This window comes from Melospiza georgiana, chromosome Z (assembly GCF_028018845.1).
Source record: "Melospiza georgiana isolate bMelGeo1 chromosome Z, bMelGeo1.pri, whole genome shotgun sequence".
NCBI classification, from domain to species: domain Eukaryota; kingdom Metazoa; phylum Chordata; class Aves; order Passeriformes; family Passerellidae; genus Melospiza; species Melospiza georgiana.
In genome coordinates, this window is record NC_080465.1 from 10,886,718 (window position 1) to 10,907,070 (window position 20,353).

The following is a 20,353-nucleotide window of genomic DNA, read 5'->3' on the forward strand; positions in this document are numbered from 1 at the left end:
TACACTTTCCAATGAAACTATTAAATAAACCAGATTTGGCACTAGGTCTGGTCTTATTTTTCCAGAAAAATTGAGTGATCTTTTTATGCAGTAATTTTTCATTGGTTCTTTAAAAAGAACGGATAGAAGATTTGATAGAAAATGTTTTCAGTGGAAAGCAAGATGTAGGAATAGAGTTATAACAGAATATCCTAATAGAAAGATAGGCATTTAGGGCTTGGGCTTTTAACTTCAGGCCTCTGAATTGTGCCCAATCTGGATGGTCTAAGTAGGTTTTTCTAAGAACAAATATGAAATAAGTTGTTCAGCATTGCAGAAGCACTTGGATTTTCGATCTAAAGTTTCCAGAGTTACTGTGATGTTACTATTTGCCGTACTTTCTGTATGTGTGGTTTTCCTTGTTAAATGTTTTTTTTTTAGTTCTTAGATGGAAGGACCCCATAAAGACATTGTCCTTTGTTCATTTGTTCCCGCCACAGCTGGTCATGCATGCTGAGCCAAGTGGACACTCAGTGGGGAAAAGGAGTGTGTGACTGAGTGCTGCAAGTAGGTATGTGCAGCAGTGTGGGTTGCATTGTGTGAAAAGCTTAAATGGCACTGTGAGCATTTAAATTCTCAACCCTTGTTTCTTAGCAGTTTACTTCTTTTACTTACCCTTTTACTTCTTTCATCCCTGAGCTGGTAACTGGGAATTAAGGGAAGGGAAAGGAATATATCGTTTGTATAGGTACCACCCCAGACATACGTTGATGTCGAACTTTGAGGTCCCCAGTGCAGTACAGACCTCTTGACTAAGAGACACTTGGGTTTTTGTCATCCAGCTGCCCCACCAGCTGTGCAGGGAGGGAGAGGAGTACCATGTGTTACCAGTGGGTTTTCAGAGCAAGCAGGTGCAGTGACATACGCTTCTGATTCATACACAGTGGAATTGTGCATTCCCTTTAAAAATACAGGAGTAGGAGTATTTCAGACTACAAGCCCCTTCTTCTGCCCTTCCTTGGCCACCTTATTTTAACATGGTCTTTAGTATGGTGTTCTCAGGTGTTGTTTCCCTGTGCCATAGATTCCTGTCCAGCATCTCTTCCACAAAACTTTAAAATGTCCTCCAATTGCTTTTCTGCTTCCTAACATTATAGCTGCTCCTGGATAGAAAAGTGTTCTGTAGGTCTGAAATTTATCCTAACTTTGTAGAGAAGCCATAAGCTTTCAATCAGGTCAGACATGCTGTGAAAATAACAGAGCACCAGCAGTGCCTATCCTGTTGGAAAAACTACATTATGAACATACTCAGTGCAAAGTTTTGTTAGTAGTTAGGCAGTTTTCCAGAAATTTATGACTTGGCCAAATTTTCCTCCCAGATGTCTTCCTGGTCTTCTTGTCTACATCTTGGAGAAATTTGAGTGAAGCAGTTTGGTTTTTGTTTTGGATTGGGTTTTGGGGTTTTGATTGGGTTTTTTGGCATGGATAATGTAAAATGTATTTTTCTTTAAATATGTGTTTGGACTGTCTCAGCTGTAACTTTCTAAAAATATTTTCTGTCTGAATCACATACCTGATACAGAAAATCTAAGCCCAAAAATTAAAGGTTGGCAAAACTATAAGTAACCGAGAACAGTCTTGTAATGGAAAATATTAGATTATTCTAATTGCTCCTGGCTCTGCCATTGAATTCTATAATGCATTTTATTAAATTACTTCCATCTCAGTCCTCTTCAGATGTTACTGAGATTGTAAAAAGAAAAATAACATCAGTGTGTCTGAGCTGCAGCATGAAACAGGAGGGTGAGGAATTAGTTGATGCAAGATGAATGTCCCCCTTCATTACCCCTTTAGAATTCTTACCCATGAAAAACATGCAGGTGAAAGAAAAGGTAAGTAGGGACAGAGGCTGTACAGAAAGATGAGTATTTTCTTGCTGAGGTAGTTGGAGATAACTTCTCAGTCACATGTAGGATGCATCTTTTTTTGCCCTATAAATAGAAAAGTGACACTTAATCTACATATGTGGAAGTATCCAACTTTTGCACAAGTAAGAACTAAGAGTTAGCAAGGCATTTGCATGCCTTCTGCAGGGGCGCACTGCTGTTTCCTAATAATAGAGCCTTTGTAACAGAAAAAATATTAGAAAAAGTTATTTATGGAAGCATTTTGTGTGAATAAAAATGACAGAAATTTTTCTATTCAGTACAAAAGGTAAAACCAGGAAAATGACAAGATTCAAAGGTTTGGATAGGTGAGTAAAGTTTTTGCTGAGTACCTAATAAAGCAAGAAGAAAATTTGAAGCCTCAGAACGAACTAAGGAGTGATACCCATGACAGTATCAGGTTGTACCTGTAAGACTTCTTAGTAGTATCTCTAATATTTTCTTGGTAGTATTTTTGTCCAACTGAATTTAAAGTTTTATGTCTGTATGTATTTAAATAGGGAACTTTGTTGTTATCTGCTGGTGATGAACATCAAGTTTTCTAGTAGAAGATTTCTTTCACACCCAAGAAAGAATAGGACATGAAATAGGACTCATACTTGAGCTTAAATGAGTGTATGGATTCTGTTTCCTCATAATACTGTTTTTATGTAGATACTAGCTTTTGTTACCAAACTGTTCAAGTCAAGTTAGTTCTTTGGTAGTGTGTGCTGGGCTGTGTCTTCTATTTTTGTCTTCATTGAGGAAAAGGCAGCTGAGGATTTTTAGGCCTGTGAATAGTGCTGTTTCATGCTTTGAGTTAACATTTGAGGAGACTGCCACATTGTATTATCGTTGCAACAGACAGCAGTTAAAACTAGCACAATTTTCAGTCATCCACATCCTGTTGCTTTTTTGCAGTATGTATGCTTTTTTAAACATATTTCATGCATCAGACTCAATTTCTAACTTATTTAAAATCTCTCAGAAATGTGCTGGATATATAAAACCTTATTATCTGACTGAATACTTGTGCAGGCATGTAATTAGCTGATACTTGCCTCACCATCTTCCAAGTGATTGGGAGGCCAGTTGCAAAATAATATAATATTCACTGAATCAATTTTCATGTCTTTGAAATATAAATACATGACTGTACAACTGGTGTTCTTGGATAGCTTTAATCTTGTATCGCAAAATTACTAATGGGATACTTTTATAATACATATTATGGTGGATATTGTTTGTATTAGTATTTCTACTGCCTTTGAAGCTGTAGAATCTGTTGAGACAATTGTACCAAAAGTAGTTCCCATGGTTGGTTTAGATGTTGCCTTTTCTCAGACATGGCTGTTTGAGTGAAAATCTGTGCTGCCATAGCTCTTCCGCTAATGTCAATGTAGTTCTCTGTTTGATGTGTCTTTGATTTACGTATTTGCTGTTGTAAGCAAAGGAGGTTAAGAAATATTTGTTTCTCTTGCCTGTGTTATTTTTTTTATGTTCAAGTAACATCCATACCCTGCTCTGTACTTCATGCTCACCTCTCCCTTTTGTGGTGTGCCTGCACCTGTGCTGACTGCAGTCCCTATAGACATGCTTTGAACAGACCCTCTTGTCACTGAGCTTTGTCCAAACTTTACAATGAGTTCTGCAGAGTGTGCTGCCCATGCTGCTGCTACTGTTAATGCTGTCACCAGTCCCTGAGACAGTTTGAATCTGGCTCAGGAGTATTTGTATTCACTGTGTCCAAGAAGCCAACTATATAAGTACTCTGTTAGTCACAGTGTGTAAATTTAGAAGCTCAAAAGCTTAAATCTCAATTCAGGTGCAATATTTTATTATTTTTGAGCACTGTTTGTGGTAGCTGCTGTTGCATTTTCTTCAGTAGTTATGCAGAGTTTGTCACTTCTTTCTACCTTCCTTGCGCGTGAAGAAGCATTTGATTTTCTGCAGCTGGATACATTGATAACCACATCCTGGTAACCTGTTTTAGGTCTTGTCTCAGTCACAGCAGGCTTAGTCCAGAAACAAAACTGTCTTATATCTATTTGAGCTTATTTCTTTGTCCCACTTTGAATTGCCATTCCAAAGAGATTGACCTGGCAAGGGAAACCTTTGTTGAGCAGGATGGCATTCTTTAATAAATTGATGCAGTGACTTGTCTCTCCAGGAATGAGTGCTGATGTTTGAAACAGTGTTGTTAGTTGTGTGTAAGAGTAACACAGGTGGCAGGCAATTGCAGACGTGATGAGGTTTCTATTTTGGAAGACCGGCCAGTGCCAATTTCGTTGAAGTTTGGATGATTTAACTCAGTCAAAGTAAGTGCCTGAAGGTATTCCAAGGATCCTGACTGCTCATCTTCTTATTAACAGAATAGCATATTAACAGAATAACTCATTTTGGGTCTGAAAATATGATAATCACAGTATTTAAATGTAATACATGAAGGATATTTGCTAAGTTGCACAGACATTTAGAAAAACAACCTCCTTTGACTACTGCTCTTAAAAATTTGCTTGGATGAACTACTTATGTGTTAAAGAGGAGCAGAGACTTCTCAGATGGATCACTGTGGAAACCCTAATAAGAAATCTTGCAAAGTGGATATACATTATATTTTTCCCCTGGTTTTTAATCATCATGATGAATGCGGAGCTGACTTTAATAGCTTGTGTGTGTGGTATCTTGACTAAATCCTGTTGTGTTTTGAATCCATTTGTGTTTTGTTAGTCACCAGAAGAGAAAAAGACTAAACTCATGTACTATGGTAGATATACCAAGGAAAATGAGACAGTGGGAAGTCAGTTCCTTTGAAATGCTTACTACCCTGATGCTTGTATATCTTTTTATGTGTTCTATGGCACCATTTACATTTCTGTTTGTAAACAAAATATCTGTGCTTTGGAGGCATTAGGTCACCCAGGTGCATTCTCTCCAGACAGCAAATTCAAGTTATTCAAACAGAATAACACAGACTCAATGTTTCTAGGAAAAAACTTAATGTTGTGTCTCACCTCTCACAAAAAGGAGCTTCTTGCTGCTAGTTGGCTGCAATATGAGGGTGCTTTCATTGTGGTTAGGAATTTCATCCTGACTTGGGAAGTGAGAGGATTCATTACAGACTCTCCAGAGAAAATAGCAAAGGATTTTGTGACAAAATAGAAGATTCCTTGTATTTTATCCAACTTAGATTTAATCTTTTTCTTGTAAATATACTTCTGGCATCAGTTATTTTTTGCAGTATTCAAATATTTTATCCCAATTTACTGTTTCTATTGGAAAGCTAATATTTTCCATAAAGAGGCTCATAGTTTTTCTATTAGTAGAACATCTATGATAAGAGGCATTGAGATGATCCAGATGAGAAAATAGAGCAGATTAGGCTAATTTTATTTTTTGTCTGCATAACTATAGGCTTTAGCACAGGTTGTAAACTTTTCCTCTTTCAGTAAATGATCAACACATTTTCCCTTAAGTCTGAGTGTAAGGAAATTAACCAAATGGGTAACCACAGTGACAATGCGATTTTGAAAGGATGTCTGTCATCTTTGTAACAGTTGTCCTCTGCGAGGGGGCCAATAAAGAAAAATGCCAAAAACAAATCAGATCTTGTAGCATCTTGGTTTGGTTACAAATTAGATTTCCATAGCCAGTGTATCATTGGCAAGGGGTAGATTTTTTATTTTAGAAAGCCAAGTAAGTTATTTTTCAGGAAATGACAGAGAAGTTCCTATGGGATTTTATGAACCATGTGTTTGGAAAAGATTGGTTTAAAGAGAGTTGAAAAAATCAGAAAACTACTTACTCTTACATGTCAGCTACTCTTTCATTCAACAGTGACAGCTCCGCAGAAGCCTCCCTTGAGCTTCCCATGTTATAAGAATTACAAAACTGCCTGACTGGGTTGCAGTATAAATTGTTTTTCTATCTCTTCCTCCAAACCCTAAGAAATATGACACCTCTAAAAGGCCATCTTCAGGAAGAATATCCCTGAATCCTATGCATGCCTTTTGTACATTATTCCTACTAACACTACCATTTTACAACTGGAGGAGCCTCATATTGCAAAAGAGTGTAGGGGAAGTGTGAGGAAATAATCCTTAACTATTTTCTATTGTTGGTGGAAAATATGAACTGCACACTGGAAAGTTCCTGAAGAGACTGTAATCTGATTTAGGTAGATACTGGTACCATTTAAACTGGTAACTGTTAGGGAAGAGAGAATTTTTTTAAGTAAACAAGTGTAAAGGTTGTATAAATTGGTAAGGAGGCATTTGAATTAGGAGTCACATTCATAAGAACAAGTGATTTTTCTTACGTACACATCTTTTTATTTAGTTATTCGTTCTTATGTCACAGTAGAAAATCTATTTTTATATGTTAAAAGCAGTAAGGCTATTTTCCCAGGCCAGAATGGGTCATGGAACTGCTTCACACAGGCTGGAGCTGTTGGGAATACTCTCTGGAAATCCCACAGTGAACATTTCACTTCTCTGTCATGATTTTTCTCCCTCACAAACTCTGGACAAAGCAGTGTCGTAATTGGATAATACCAAGCTTTCATTTCCATAGTCAATAAAACTATATTTTTGTCCTTGTGCTGTAACTTAATATTTTATATTATACTTGGGACTAAGTGCAACATCTGATTTCATATAACAGACACGACAGTGCTAAGGGTGAGGGAAGGGACTCTGAGTTTAACCCAACTTTTGAGCTGACTTAAGGTGAGATAAGCAAATCTTGTAACTGATAATGCAGTGGGTCTGAGTCTCTTTGGGGCCCCTCAGTAGAAGTGAAATGTGTGTTGAGCAGAGCTGTACTGCTGGAGGGCAAGGTGCAGGCACAAGGAGCACCTGCCCCAGGCGAGCAGGGAGGTGGAAGAAGCTGTGAGGACCAGTGCCCAAATGTCTGTGCTAGCTGAGTTGCCCCACTGAGTGACTCTGGCATTCTGCCTGCTCTCATAAGCATCAGGAAAATGTTCAGCGTGTGTGAGGATGATACCAGGAAATGTGGATGACTCTTAGTTCTGTGCCTGTTCATGCTTCCTCCCAAGACTCTCGATTCCTTAGGCATTCACTTCTCTTCCTTTGCTGCCTCTGGCAGACATTCTCATCTCTTCTTTAGGGCCCAAAGCAAAAGCACATGGAGCAAACTGGTCTCGTTGGAGCTATTCTGCTTCCTCCTTTACTGTGCCCCAACAAGTTCCCCAGTTCTGCAGCAGAAAAGGGACTCTTTCCTTACGGGCAGACTGCAGGAGCTCATGTAAGGGCTGCTTGTGTAGAAGAGCAATTTCTAAAGAGAGGAGTCAACAGATGTGACTATAAGCAACCCACCCAAGGAAAAGAAGGCCTTAAGTCTCAGTAACTTGAAATGGTGGCGATAACCAAGGTAAACACTGGGTGCTAGACAAAGAAGAACTAGAACTGGGGGGAATATGTTTGGAGAGCCAAAGGGAGATTTCCTTTGCCTCATGCCTCTGTGGCCCATGTCAGCCTCCATGCCCTTGAGCTGCCCTGTGCCTGCTGCAGAGCTGATTTTTGCTGCCCTGCTTTCCAAAAGATGAAGTCAGAATAAGTTAATGTGTTTTCATTTGGGGAATAGTGAGATTCAGTTTTATCAAGGCTACTCTGAAGTTTGAGTTGGCTCTGAATACTGTCCTCGTCTCCGCCTCTGCTGTAGAAGGCATTCAGAAGTATAGAGCATTGCCATGAGGCACTGACACTCCCAAGAGGCAGAACTGCTGTTGCAGCTACATGCAGTTACCACAACCACCCAGATGCTCTTACTGATCATGTAAAATATTGTTTTCCCCTGAAACAGTAGGATGGAAATAGGCTTAAAGTTATCTTTTGATCTCTACTATTTTCTGCGGTCTTCTAGTCATAGTCGTTGCACAACCCAGACAGAAAATGTGCCATTGTCTGAGCGATAATGAAACACTAAACACGTGGAAATCCTATTAGTGTTTCATGGACCGTAGCTGTCATTTCATTTGCTCTGGAATTCCTTCCATATGGCCATGGCAAAGGTTTAAGGTTGAGTTTTCTTGACACTTTGAATGCATTAGCTGTTCCTCAGACAAAAGTCTGTCAAGTATACTGAAGCATCTGAAGGGATGTATTTATTTCAGTAAGTAATATATTAAATAGAATTAGGGTCAGTAAGCTTGGTCTTGAGAGATAAAAACATGACACTAGAATTTTGTGGAGTCTTCTTTCCTGGTGAATGTTAGACAAATGTATCTGTTTTTTGTAAATTTATCTTTTTCTGCTTCTGTTTTTTGTATCTCCTTATTCTAAATGACACTGCCCCAATTCTCTTTTGCAACTATAATTTTTCAAAAGTATCACAATTCACTTTTTCATGTATAAGTATGCACGATGTGTTAGGATTAATTTACCATAATAGTAAACTATATAGCCGGCATAATTTCTATGAGTGAATGTGACAGTCATCTGTGTATTTCTTGTGTAATAGAAGACCAAACTGAGATGTTATTACACTTGTTAGTTTTCATCCCTACTCATGGTCACATTTATCATTCTTGTCTGCATTTTTTTGTTAAATTGATCATTGCATGATTTTTCGAGATTAAATTATAGGAAATGCATATTTTTGCATCAGATTATCAGATAAAATATGTCCTTTTGTATCCAATATACATATGTGACATAGGGAAGAACTGACGGGAGGCAGTGTCAGTGTTACCCACAATACATGACATGCACTTGTGGGCACCGTGAACAGTTTTTGTACATCTTATTAGTTCCTGTTTTCTTCCTTTTGTGCTTTCTATCTTCAAAATTCCCAGTGATACAGTACCAATTTATTGCCCGTATATAATCCAGTTTAGTTGCTATGTAGCGCTGTCAAGCTTCTGCAACAAGAAGAGAAACGTATATGTTATTGAAAGTATCAAAAAAGGACCATTAGTTTAGAGGTTTGGTAATGATCAGAAACAGATAAATTCAGGAAAATGGCAAAAATCAGGGATGGTTGCTAACAATAAGAAAAGAAAATGGTTTCCAGGATCTGAATGTAATCCGTATAATTGGAACAAATTGAAGAGGGGAAAAAAAATTATGTGTAAATTTGTTTTGTACTCAGACCTGAAAGTTTTTACTATTAACAAAGACCTTAGGAATTCTTTTTTTGAAATTTTCATCACAAATTTGGTTATGAGTTACAGTGGCAGAGCTGCAATTCTGCTAGTTTAAGAAATCAACATTATTCATACTGATATCCAATGCAGAGATTTTTGCCCCGTACATTGCTAATGTGTGTTAAAGTCTGTTGGAAAAACACTTTTAATGGCTAATGATCTTGTACCTATGTGCAGACATCACTGATAACTATTGTGGCAGCAACCAACAACAGTGAGATGTTTTCAGTTTCAAAGTACTCTTGGAGTTTTCTAATTGGTGTCTTAAAATCTGTGGTCCCATGTGTCCTAGTCAGGGTGAACTGCAAATTGATCAGGGAAGTGTAATTTCTGGTATTCCAATGGCTATGGGAAAAGTATTTCGCTTGTCTAATTCAGAGATTAATTCTTGCATTTTTCATTTAAGTATCTTTCACTTATAAAAAGTCATATATCTTTTGAGAGTTATCTGTTCAAGGAACATGAACATTTTTACTAGAAAAGTAATTTCCTAGCACTGTTGCAATTTTTCCCCCATAGTTCTTCTGTCTTTATTTTGGCACTTTCATCTATGTTCACCAGTTTCCTTATATTGTTTTTCTGCCAGGGCCTGCAATTGCACAGTTAAATTTGTGCGAGATTTGCTTATAGCTATTTTGTATCCATTAAGAGATCCTATCTTTCTCTCAGCTTAATGTATTTTTTATCTTTCGCACAAAGCCATGTCATTTTATGAAACAGTGGCACAGAAACTAATTCATATGGTTTTTAATTTGCTCTTGTGAATTGTGATCCAGTAAATAGTGATGAGGCAAACCTGGAATTTGTGCAGTCTGAGTTAAGTCATGTAATCATACAAGTTTGTAAATATAATTGTGTTATGTCTTGCATTTCTGCTTTACAAGTTACTTTGTAAATCAGTTTAATATTTAGATTTAAATTAGACAAAAACATTTCTGGGTTGTCCATTTATTTATCACAAATTTCTTTATATTTCCAAAGTCTAGGTGCCACAATGAGTAGATTAGAAATATCATTTGCACAGTTTTGTTTTCAGCGATACTCAACTTCAGCATAGCAGTTCCTGTTGCTTTTGTAAATTTTAGGTGTCTTTTAAAGCTGGATCTGAGGCCTCTGGATAGTGAGGGGCAAGTTAAAGCCTTTAGACTGGTGCAAGGAGTTGAGGGTATAAGGGTAGAAGTGTCTGTATTTTGAAATAACATTACTTTTCAGGAGAAGCTATGCTTCCTTCTTTCACCTTCTGTGAAAGTAACTGTCAAATACATTGTTCAATATCATTACATTAGCAAAAATTATGAAACTGTTATTGAAAGAGAATGAAGAATAAATGTAGCATAGTTTTTGGTGTTCTGAAACCATTTATGTAGTTCCTTACCCATGATGAAACACAGAACAAAATAGATACATGCTTTGAAAACAAGGTCCACATAAGGATTTATATTTCATTTCACATAATCCACTCTTCTCCTTTATGAAAAAAATGAGTGTTTAGATTTCAGAGGGACAGATATTTCTCTGAAGACACACAAATGAATAAAATCAAAATGGAACTTCACGTGCCAGGCTGTGATTCACAAGAAAGTTACCTCCCAAGGGAGTGGTTGTAGCTGAGGGAGGAGCCCCTTAGACTTCTCCAAATTGTTTGGCAAATCCTGTAGGCAACAGAAGTGCTAAACTTAAAGTGGTGAGTGGGCCTTAGCTGACTGATGTGTAAGTGGGTGTTAAAAGTTCCTCGTAATTCCCAGAGATTTAAAATCAAGTAAATATAAAACTGTTGCAACACCTTAGCTAGAGACCCATGATCACTTTTCATTTAACTTCTTTCATATTTTGTTACCCATTCTTTCTAACAAGTTATCCTTAAAACTCCTTTGTTCTTGTGCAATCCAAAACAAATTGTTCCTTTCAGAACTATTTCGTTTATGCAGTATGTAGAATATGAAACGTAAATAATATTTTCCTCTGATTTAATTGATATGTTAATACTTAACTAAAGAAAAATGTCTCCATTGATTTTCCTTTTCAGATGATTCTCTTTACAACTCTGAACCTAAAGTTGTAGGAGTGCCTTGGATTTTTTTCATGTGTGGAGGAAAATTTTATAGCCACTGGCTGTCCTTCCAAAGTAGTCCAAATAGAAGGGGGACGGGGGGTAGGAAATCAATGCACCCAAATAAGATCATCTACTTGTACTGTTAGGACACAGACATAGTCTTATTCAAAGATGTAGAATGTAGCGCAGGTTATTACAGCAACCCAAATGAATTTTGGTAATGTAAATGTTGGTGGGAAATGACTGTGGTGCTATCCATACTGCATTCAAACAAAGGTAAAAGCATTTCAGTCTGGATTAAATAAAATGCTGTCTGTTTTTAATGTTGTTTGGCTAGCCAGTGAAAACCATAGCATTTTGACCTGTTTGTAAGGCAGGTTCTAGTGGACAATAGGAAGTGTATATCCAGTCTGGTATGTCAGTGTTTGCTCTGATCAATGCTAGCTGGGCATGTTGTGACAGAAACCCCTTTTTTCTGCATTCAGGCATAAACACTGTTTGCAAATTTATTTCAAAGAACATTTTATTTGGCTAAGTTTTGGGTCTTGATGTGATCATCTGTGCTGAACATTGTTTCTCATTTTCCTGAAAGTAATTATTTCCAGCATTTTCTGGGCAAATCAGAAAACAAAGAACTCCTAGATAGAACAGGCACCTTTTCTGTATTAATTCTCTGTTGATTTTGTCTTCATTTAATAGACCATATTTTCTTGAGTACCTCGAAATATTTCTCGTCACTTGCCCTCAAAACTGACCTGCTGACCTGAGAATCAAGAAAATGTCATGTTAGTGACTACTAATTAGTGGATCCAGAGAGTTGCTTCTCATGGCCTTTCAACCTTCCAGAGGCAGCAACAAAAGCTGTCACATGTATCATACAAAGAAAACAAGCATTTGCCATGTGTGCGTTTTGTTTTGTTTTTTTCATAGAGCATACATAGCACAAGTTCAATTGAGACTAGAGGTGAATTTGTAGGTTAGGAGGAAATTAGCCTATAATATAGTGTTTGCATTTATTTCTCTATTTCCATGCATAACATAATGCATATATTGCCCAGCTCTTATTGGACATGTGTGAATGTATTAGTACACTGCATTGTAAGAAGGGAAAAGAATTAAACCCCTCCCTGTTTTCTTTTTTTCTGTCCCTACCAATTTCTCTCTGTTTTTTTTTTCTGTCCCTACCATTATTTTTTATTTTGATTAGTTCAAAGTATATTGCATCTTTCTGAAAGGAGATATTTTAATGCTTGGTTTTTAATATAATGCACATAGTCCATGCTTAAGCTGATTTTTATGTATTTGTTGAAAGAACAGGTTAACAGAAGATTCAGCCATATTTACCATTCATCAGTGTTGTACTTCTGCAACTCATGAGGCACATTGAGTTTTTTGGGACTACTTAGAAGAATGACTGTGGTAAAATGTGCAGTCACAGCTGTGTCACTGAACTGTTTTGTGCAAGTAACATTACCCTCTTTTTTATTATTTATAATTTTCAGGTCTTTAAAATAGAAGTGCTGGTGAGTGGAAGGAAACATTTTGTGGAGAAGAGGTATAGTGAATTCCATGCACTTCATAAAAAGGTACTGATCTTTTACTTTATAATATGTTGCTTTGTTTTGCCTCACTGATGTTTTCCTCTCTCTTGTAATTGTGGTTTTCCTCTCTCTTGTACATGGTTTATCATAAATACATCCTGTGATTCATGCCTCTGGAAATTAATTCCTAACTAAATCAATTTCTTCTTTGTTTTGTAGAAGGGAGTGATGATTTCTCACATTTACTAAGTCTCTTTTTCTTTTTGATTATTGTTTACATGCTGTATGGCTAAAATACTGTCTGTAGTATGTTTTTGTGTTCTTGTAAAGTCACAAAATAAATCCCATGCCAACCACAAATAGAGTGTTTTTTTCCCAGTTAGGCAAATAATTTTTTAGATCTATACATTTTGTTGCTAACCTGCCATATATAAAGATGAGGGAACAACTTTTGTACGTGAGAAAACCAGATAATATGAAAGTGACCGAGTAAAGCATCTCAATTAATGTAATATAAAATAAATGCTAAGCTTGTCTACTGAATCATCTCAGTAACATACAGAAGGGAGCTCGGTGCTTTCAAGAGTAGTTATCCACTAATACTTCTGTAAATTGCTTTGACCATTGTTTGTTAAAGTATGAATTTTTCTTTCCAAGCTGAACTGAAAGACTGCTGTGCAGCTGAAAGGCGTGCTTTATTTCTTTTCTTTACTTTATGGAGACCAGGTATTGTGAAGGAGAATTCTGGAGGAGCATTGCAGCCCATTACCAGCAGTGGGACTGTCCTGAAGAGCTCCAGTCCTAGGATCTGGGTCAACTAAACGTTTCTTGGTTTGTAGGTCTGAGTGGCAGTGGAGTGTGGGCACAATCAGCTACTTTGTCTGATGCTGCTTGCCTTCATTGTGGAAGAGCTTCCTCTGCAAACAACAGAGATCAGCATGGGTATTTACAGCCCCTGCCAGTGCAACTTCAGAGGAGTTTACTTCCACCATTACATTTGCTGGTGGTCCTGAATTAGCTCAGGAAAGAAACATTAACCTGAGGATGATTTTGCCAGGCTTGTACGGTGTATAAGTTTAAGCAAACTTATCTGAGCAAAAGGCAGCTATTGACCCATCAAAATCTAAAGACAAGACCCGTTTGTTTTACTGCACCATAATTAAGATGTACTAGTGCTTCTTGCCTATTTGCTTCTTGCCTCAGTGGTGGTGTCATCTGCCATTTATTAATACTCATTTCCTTGTTTATTGTTTTACTACAGATATGTCTCAGATATTGTCATTCTTGTGTTCATATTAAATATGAAACCAAATAAGCAACAGTGTCAGAAACAGTAAAATAACTCGTTCACCCACCACTAAGCTTTGTGATATATGAGTGCTTTGTTTTACAGATGAAAATAATTCTGCAGTTGAAGGTAAAGCAGATTAATAGAGTTTATACAGTGAAATAGGCTAGGGCACATTAAGAGGCAAAAATCTAAATTTTAAGGATTTATATCCTTAAAATGTGCCCTCTCCAAGAAGGCAGTATTGTTAGAATAGTATTGTACTGTATAATGTAATGTAGTACAGAATTAGAATTAGAAATATGATTGAATATTTTCGGTTGGAAAAGATGTACAGTTATATAGTTGAACTGCCTAAGCAATGCAGGGATGATCAGAAATTACAGCATTATATTAAGAGCATTGTTCAAATGTCCCTGACAGGCTTGGGACATCCACCACCTCTTAAGGATCTTCTTTCAGTGTTTGATCACCCTCTTGGTGAAGAAATGTTCACTCTGAACCTCGCCTGGCACAGCTATGAGCCATTCCCACATGTCCTGTTACTGAATCCCAGGGAGAAATGCTGAGCACCTCCGGCTCCACTTCCCCTCCTCAGGAAGTAATGACATCATCCCTCATCACACTTTTCTCCAAACTAAGCAAACTCAGTGTTCTCAGTCACTTGGCATCTATCTTCTGAGCACCTACAGGTGGCTCCTTTGCAAGCATAGGAGAAGAAAAGCCAACACCAATGTTGGATATGGAAAAGGGAGAAGAAAGCCTGTGGTTGTGGGCAGAAGCCTTTTCCAGGCTGCTCACCATCTGGGCAGCTGTGCAGCTGTTCCTTCACAGGGGCAGGACTTTATATTTCCCCTTCTTGGGCTCCTGCTGTGGCAGGGTATGACTCTGGCATGGTGTAGAGAGCAGCACCAAATTGTGACTCCAGGCAAGAGGAGAGATTTGGATGCCACCATAGAAAGGCTGCCCCAGGCATTGCAGGCTGGTAGGAGAGCAGAGCCCAGGGACGTGGAGCAGAAGGTACAGAGAAGAGGAAACAGGCCTGGGGTGATGAGCAGTGGGTCTGGAGACCCTGATCTGGGAACACCTGTCCCAGGATCAGCTGGGCAGTGCTTGCATGTAGAGGAGCAATGATACAGTACCTGACACAAGTAGAAGTAGCCATCAGGATTAACATTCCATCCTACCTGGCAAAAAAGCAAAAAAGAGCGAGGACAGAATCTATACTGTTAATAACACTGAGACTTTCCCTGTAGATTGTGCATTTATTTTATTTCAAGAGTTGGGGCTGGGAGCTGTTAAGGGCTGACGCATACCACTAGTCCTGTTTTAGCCATGTTCCAAGGCGCCTTCCAACATCACTGATATGGTGCTGGGCTCTTGTTTGCTGGAGGGGCCTTGGGGGTCTCTTTCCCTTCTCTTTAGGAGTTGCTGTGACCCTTCAGGGGAGCATTTACTGTGCCATTTGAAAGTGGCAGCCCTGGGCACAGCCTTCCCTGACTCAGCCAGGGGCCCTTCTTGCTCTGTAGAGTGGCAATGGGAGCCAAGGGGTGGCTGCCAGGATCCCCACCAGCAGCAGTGAAGGAGGTGGCCCTTCTGCTGCTGCATTGCACAGCAGCACACACACACACACACACACACACACACACACACTGCTGCATGAATGTCACTATGCAGTTTTGGAGGGACACCCCCAGCATCCAGCCCAGCAGCTCTGCATTCATCCTGTGTTTGGTGGGGATGGTTGTGGTGGTGTCTTCCACCGTGGCTCATCCAACACTGTTGCCAAATATCTCCTTCCCATGATGGATCCGTGGTTGCAGTGTCTGCAGGAGCATACCATGGTTCTGAAAGCAGTTCAATGAGCACACGGAGGCTGGATGCCACCCACAGGACACCTGAGCACTCCTTCTTGAAGCCCACCTTTGTGGTGCTCCAGGATGATGGATGTCCCAGAGCCACACCCACCTGGAAGTGACTCATGTCATAGGGGGTGTGGTGACATGCTCCAAGCAGTCATCATCCAGCTGAAATGATTGCAAGACTGACAGTATCCTCCTCTTGCAGAGGGAGTACTTGGGCTTGTCCTCACCCATCGCAGGATGGACATATAGCAGAACTGGTGGAGGGTCCACATCACATAACTGGCATTCTCCATCTAGCCAGAGAGATGGGACAGCTGGTCTAACTTCACTGTAATTTCTGGAGCTGCACAATTACTCCATGTAAAAGCTGTGGATGACCGCAGTCTCACTCTCAGATTTGTCTTGTACACCATTTTCACTGCAATAACTTCTTTATGCAGAGATTTCTTATAGCACCAGAAAAACCATAAATGATGCCCCCCTTCTCTCTCTGCAGAAATAGCAGCAAATAAACAAATCTGAAAAACAGATATTCTAACCAGGCACTTTGCACCACATTTCACTTTGTTTTGTTTTCTTATTCACTTGCTATTTTTATTACTCTGCAAAGGAATAGAGACTTTTCCTTATTTGTTCCCTGCACAGATGCAAAACATAGATCATATTTTTGCAACAATATACGTTTCCAATAAGTCTTGCTTTTTGAAGTTGTAAAATTTTGGTTAGTATTGTTGAACAGCTCATACTCTGAACCTTAGTGCTTTCAGTGTTACAAAAATCCTAGAGAAAGTATTTGCATCAGTTTGCAATCAGCATGCCAATATGGTCTTTATCCTCCTCTCTTCCCCTTTAATTTGAAATGTATGTTTCGTTCTAAATTTCTGCGAGTACATGGCAATTGGAAAGGTCTCTTTAGACTTGCTGCATATTCAAGGTGCCCTTAATGTAGGAAAGGTCTGTAGATAGAAGAAACAAAGTTTCTTTGGAGAACGCCTGTGGTAGAAAATAGATGTAGAGGCTGATGAGGAGATTGTGCCTTTTGCTGGAGAACAGTGTGCCTCACTGGCATTGTGGGGAGGAAGGAAGGCTGTTGCTCTTAGAAGACATTATTCATTCATCAGAATGCCAATCAATGTTTTGATTAATTATATTTTTTAAACAAAGCTGTTTCCAAGAACGCATCTGGATTTCTGTTTTGGGTTCAATCTTTCATAGATTCCAGTTGTATAAGAAGGTAAAGCCCCACTTCCTGTGTAATCTGGCTGTAGTGGAAAAGGTTTAAAATATTTTCAAGACTTCCATGTTACACTAGGAGTACAATTTATACTTTTCACAGAAACGACCCACAGATGCTGGCTTCTGTGAAATAGCTGGCATAGACCATTATGCTTTGCCTTGATTATGAACAACAAACCTTGCCTGTCAGGCTATGCACCATACCCAGTATTATATATGTCTGAACAGAAGTTTTATTATTCTCATTTAGAAAGTTTTTTAGCAAGAATTAAATTATTTCTAGGTGTATAACATAGTTTAAAATACAACCATTTGTTCATATTTATCCCCAAATATCTTTTTATACTTCTTTCCCCATATGTTAATAAATATTGGTAGTTCTTTTTAAATATAATTTTCCTAGAAGGTCACAATGTTAAAACTACTGCAGTGAAATTTGCAAAAATTTGAAGTGTAAACCATCCTTTTTTTGCGAGCTGTCTATAATTTTAGAATAACTAGTGTATACTCTACATCATATTGTCTTTTCATAATTGTGCAAATAACCCTTTACTTGATCATGTTCACCATCTTTAGGTCTTTCAGGAAATAGAGACTACAGCATGCCAATAGGCATTAGGTCAGTGTTACAGACAGGAAGGTACCGTGGGCAGTAATAGTCCTCAGAGAAATGTGTTTTGTTTTGTGTTGGAACAAGTCTGAAGCAATACAGCTAATGCATACATAGTTTTGTTTAATATTCCTTGACATTGTTATAATTATTTATAGCAATATGTATGACTGGATTATTGTAAGCATAAGAAAATGGGCTTTTAGTATATCTTTTGTATATCTGTATAATGTTGGCTTTATACTTACAACCAGTATCTATGCCAGCACATTAAATAGTTGGGATTTGAATGTTTTATATGTAACAGGGCCACAGAGCACAAGGGGATTGTTAATCACCAGCTGAGTTACCAGCCACAGAGTATTTATATTGTAAGCAGCTAAGTCTTGGTGGACGCTTGTATGGTTTCAGATTTGTCTGCACTCATCTGGAGCGTTCTTCTCATTTGTTGCTTGCTTGCAGGTGCTGTCATAGTTCACAACAGCAGTGACTGTAGTTTCTTCAACATCCCCAATCAATTTAGAAGGAAAAATGGGGGGTTGTATTCTGTTTTTAAGATCAGTTAGTAAACGTAACTGGGTTTGGAGTTTTATTTTCAAGTTGTTTTTCTCACTTCACATTTAATTGTAATTTAGCATTGTTAAGAAATAAGGAAGTTGCAAAATGTTTCCAGAGCAATTGAGGTTTCCCGGCTGCAGCTTCGATACTTGTGATTGCAGAGACGTTGATACGTTGCCACTGCTTTTTCCTATAGTGACATCCCAGCAAGCTCAAAGATGAAATGTAAATTCTCAGTCTCCCATGGGTATGCATGTCAAAGTCAATTTTGAGTTTCTTTCCTTGCAGTCTTTGCTTCAGATTTACTCAGAGGCAATATCCAACAGAAAGAATGCCACCTTCTATTAAAATGCAACAGAGTCTATTTCTGTTATTATTTTTGCTCTGTAGTTTTGAGTAAAACATTAATATTTTTTGATTTTAAAAAAATTTGTTGCTCCAGCAAGGGGACTTTTAGTGTTGTCAGGTTGCACGTTTTTGTCTTTGTATATACTATCATATGTATACATATATAAATATATATATGTGTGTGTGTGTTTGTGTGTGTATAGATCTATATAGTTACACATTATGTATAGATCTATGTAGATACATGTGTAAGGTTTCCTGTGGGAATCTTTAGAGGAATAGTTATGGAGCTGTCTTTGAAATATAATCAGTGACAATCTTGCAGTTTCTCTGTGTAAGATATTAAACACAGACTGTCAATCTCTTGGTGCACTTTGAGAGCATCAATATTTTTCTCTCTTGATTGCCAGCTCTCTAGAGAAATGGTTTGCACGCCTCCTTGTACTTTTCACACCTGTTTATAATTGCCTAAGTCTGGAATTAAAAGCCATTATCGTGTGTTCACTGCACTTAGCAAGGTAATTTCTGGTTATGTCATGGTAATGTTGTGAGGTATTGTCCCAGGTAGACTAATGGGAAAATCTAATTTCAAATATTCTCATGTAGTGGTTGCTATTTCATTATTAGTCACAAAAAATTATCAGTAGGGTTCCTCTATACTATCCAGGGCAACTGGAAGTGAAGATTTTTAACTGCATTCTGTAGGTACGACAGCTGTTATTATTTCAGGGAGATGATTGTAAGTAACTTCATTTCCATGCTGCTGTCCTTAATACATAGGTTTTTATGCTCTTTTTTTTTTCTTTTTCTTTCTTTCTGTCTTTCTTTCTCACAGCTCAAGAAGTTCATAAGAACACCAGAGATCCCTTCAAAGCACGTGAGAAACTGGGTCCCCAAGGTCCTGGAGCAGCGACGACAAGGCTTGGAATTGTACTTGCAGGTGTGTCTCCTTGCAGCCTGCTGAGAGTAAAAGTAGCATCCATTTCCACAGCATTAGAAAGTAGGAGGTGTGGCATTTTACTGATAGGCAGTTTTAGAAGTGGGAAGTAATCTGTATACTTACCAGCAGCAGTGATTTCTGTTCACTTAGCAGAACTACCAGCTAGAAATGCAGACTGTTTTGCTTTTTTTTTCCTGATTTTTCCAAAGGCTGCTCATTGACTTTGGTGAACCTTCATTTTCTTCTGCCTAAAATGGGGAAAATAATGTTATTCTTTCCAAAGTTGTTCTGTCTATACCAATCAAAAATGTTGCAGAAAAACTATAAGGAGGCTTTAGTTAGCTCACCTCTATTTAGACAGACTAGGGAAGCATCAGCTCATTAAATTCATATCATTCTGCTGTACATGCCTGTATATGAATTGTTCCTCTAGGTGAAATAGGCACCTGTCATCTCATATTAATCTCAGTTGGTTTGGACATTTGCTTTAAGTCTTAGGATCTATCTAGATGGGTCATGATTTTGATAAAGACAATAAAAGGAGTCTTCAGGAATGATGCAATTGTATAGACGTCTAAACATATCAGGAATAAATCCCATTCATTTTTAATACCTGGAATTTCTGTTGTCACCGTGATTGCTTTAAAAAATGTTCTGTGGTGTACGTTCACAGCTGTTTCTCTGGTGGCAAAGCTAGATGAAGGTGTTCCTCTAAACATTTTCCCAGTTCACTGCACTTTCAGCTACAGTAATCCAAGTGCTGTTTTACTGAAGGGGTTGATAGAAGTAATGTGTCAAAACATAATTGTTTTGGGATGAAGGCAAGAATAAGAATCTTCTATTTT

The 20,353-nt window shown here is 38.2% G+C and overlaps 1 protein-coding gene across 1 annotated transcript in view; it reads left to right on the plus strand.

Moving 5' to 3' along the window:
• The window catches only part of SNX24 (sorting nexin 24), an 88,699-nt gene that overhangs the window by 32,815 nt on the left and 35,531 nt on the right, over positions 1 to 20,353 (plus strand). The window contains exons 2-3 of the mRNA XM_058043227.1: positions 12,625 to 12,708; positions 19,404 to 19,508. Coding sequence (XP_057899210.1) covers positions 12,625 to 12,708; positions 19,404 to 19,508 — 189 coding nt within the window. The remainder of the gene's footprint in view (positions 1 to 12,624; positions 12,709 to 19,403; positions 19,509 to 20,353) is intronic.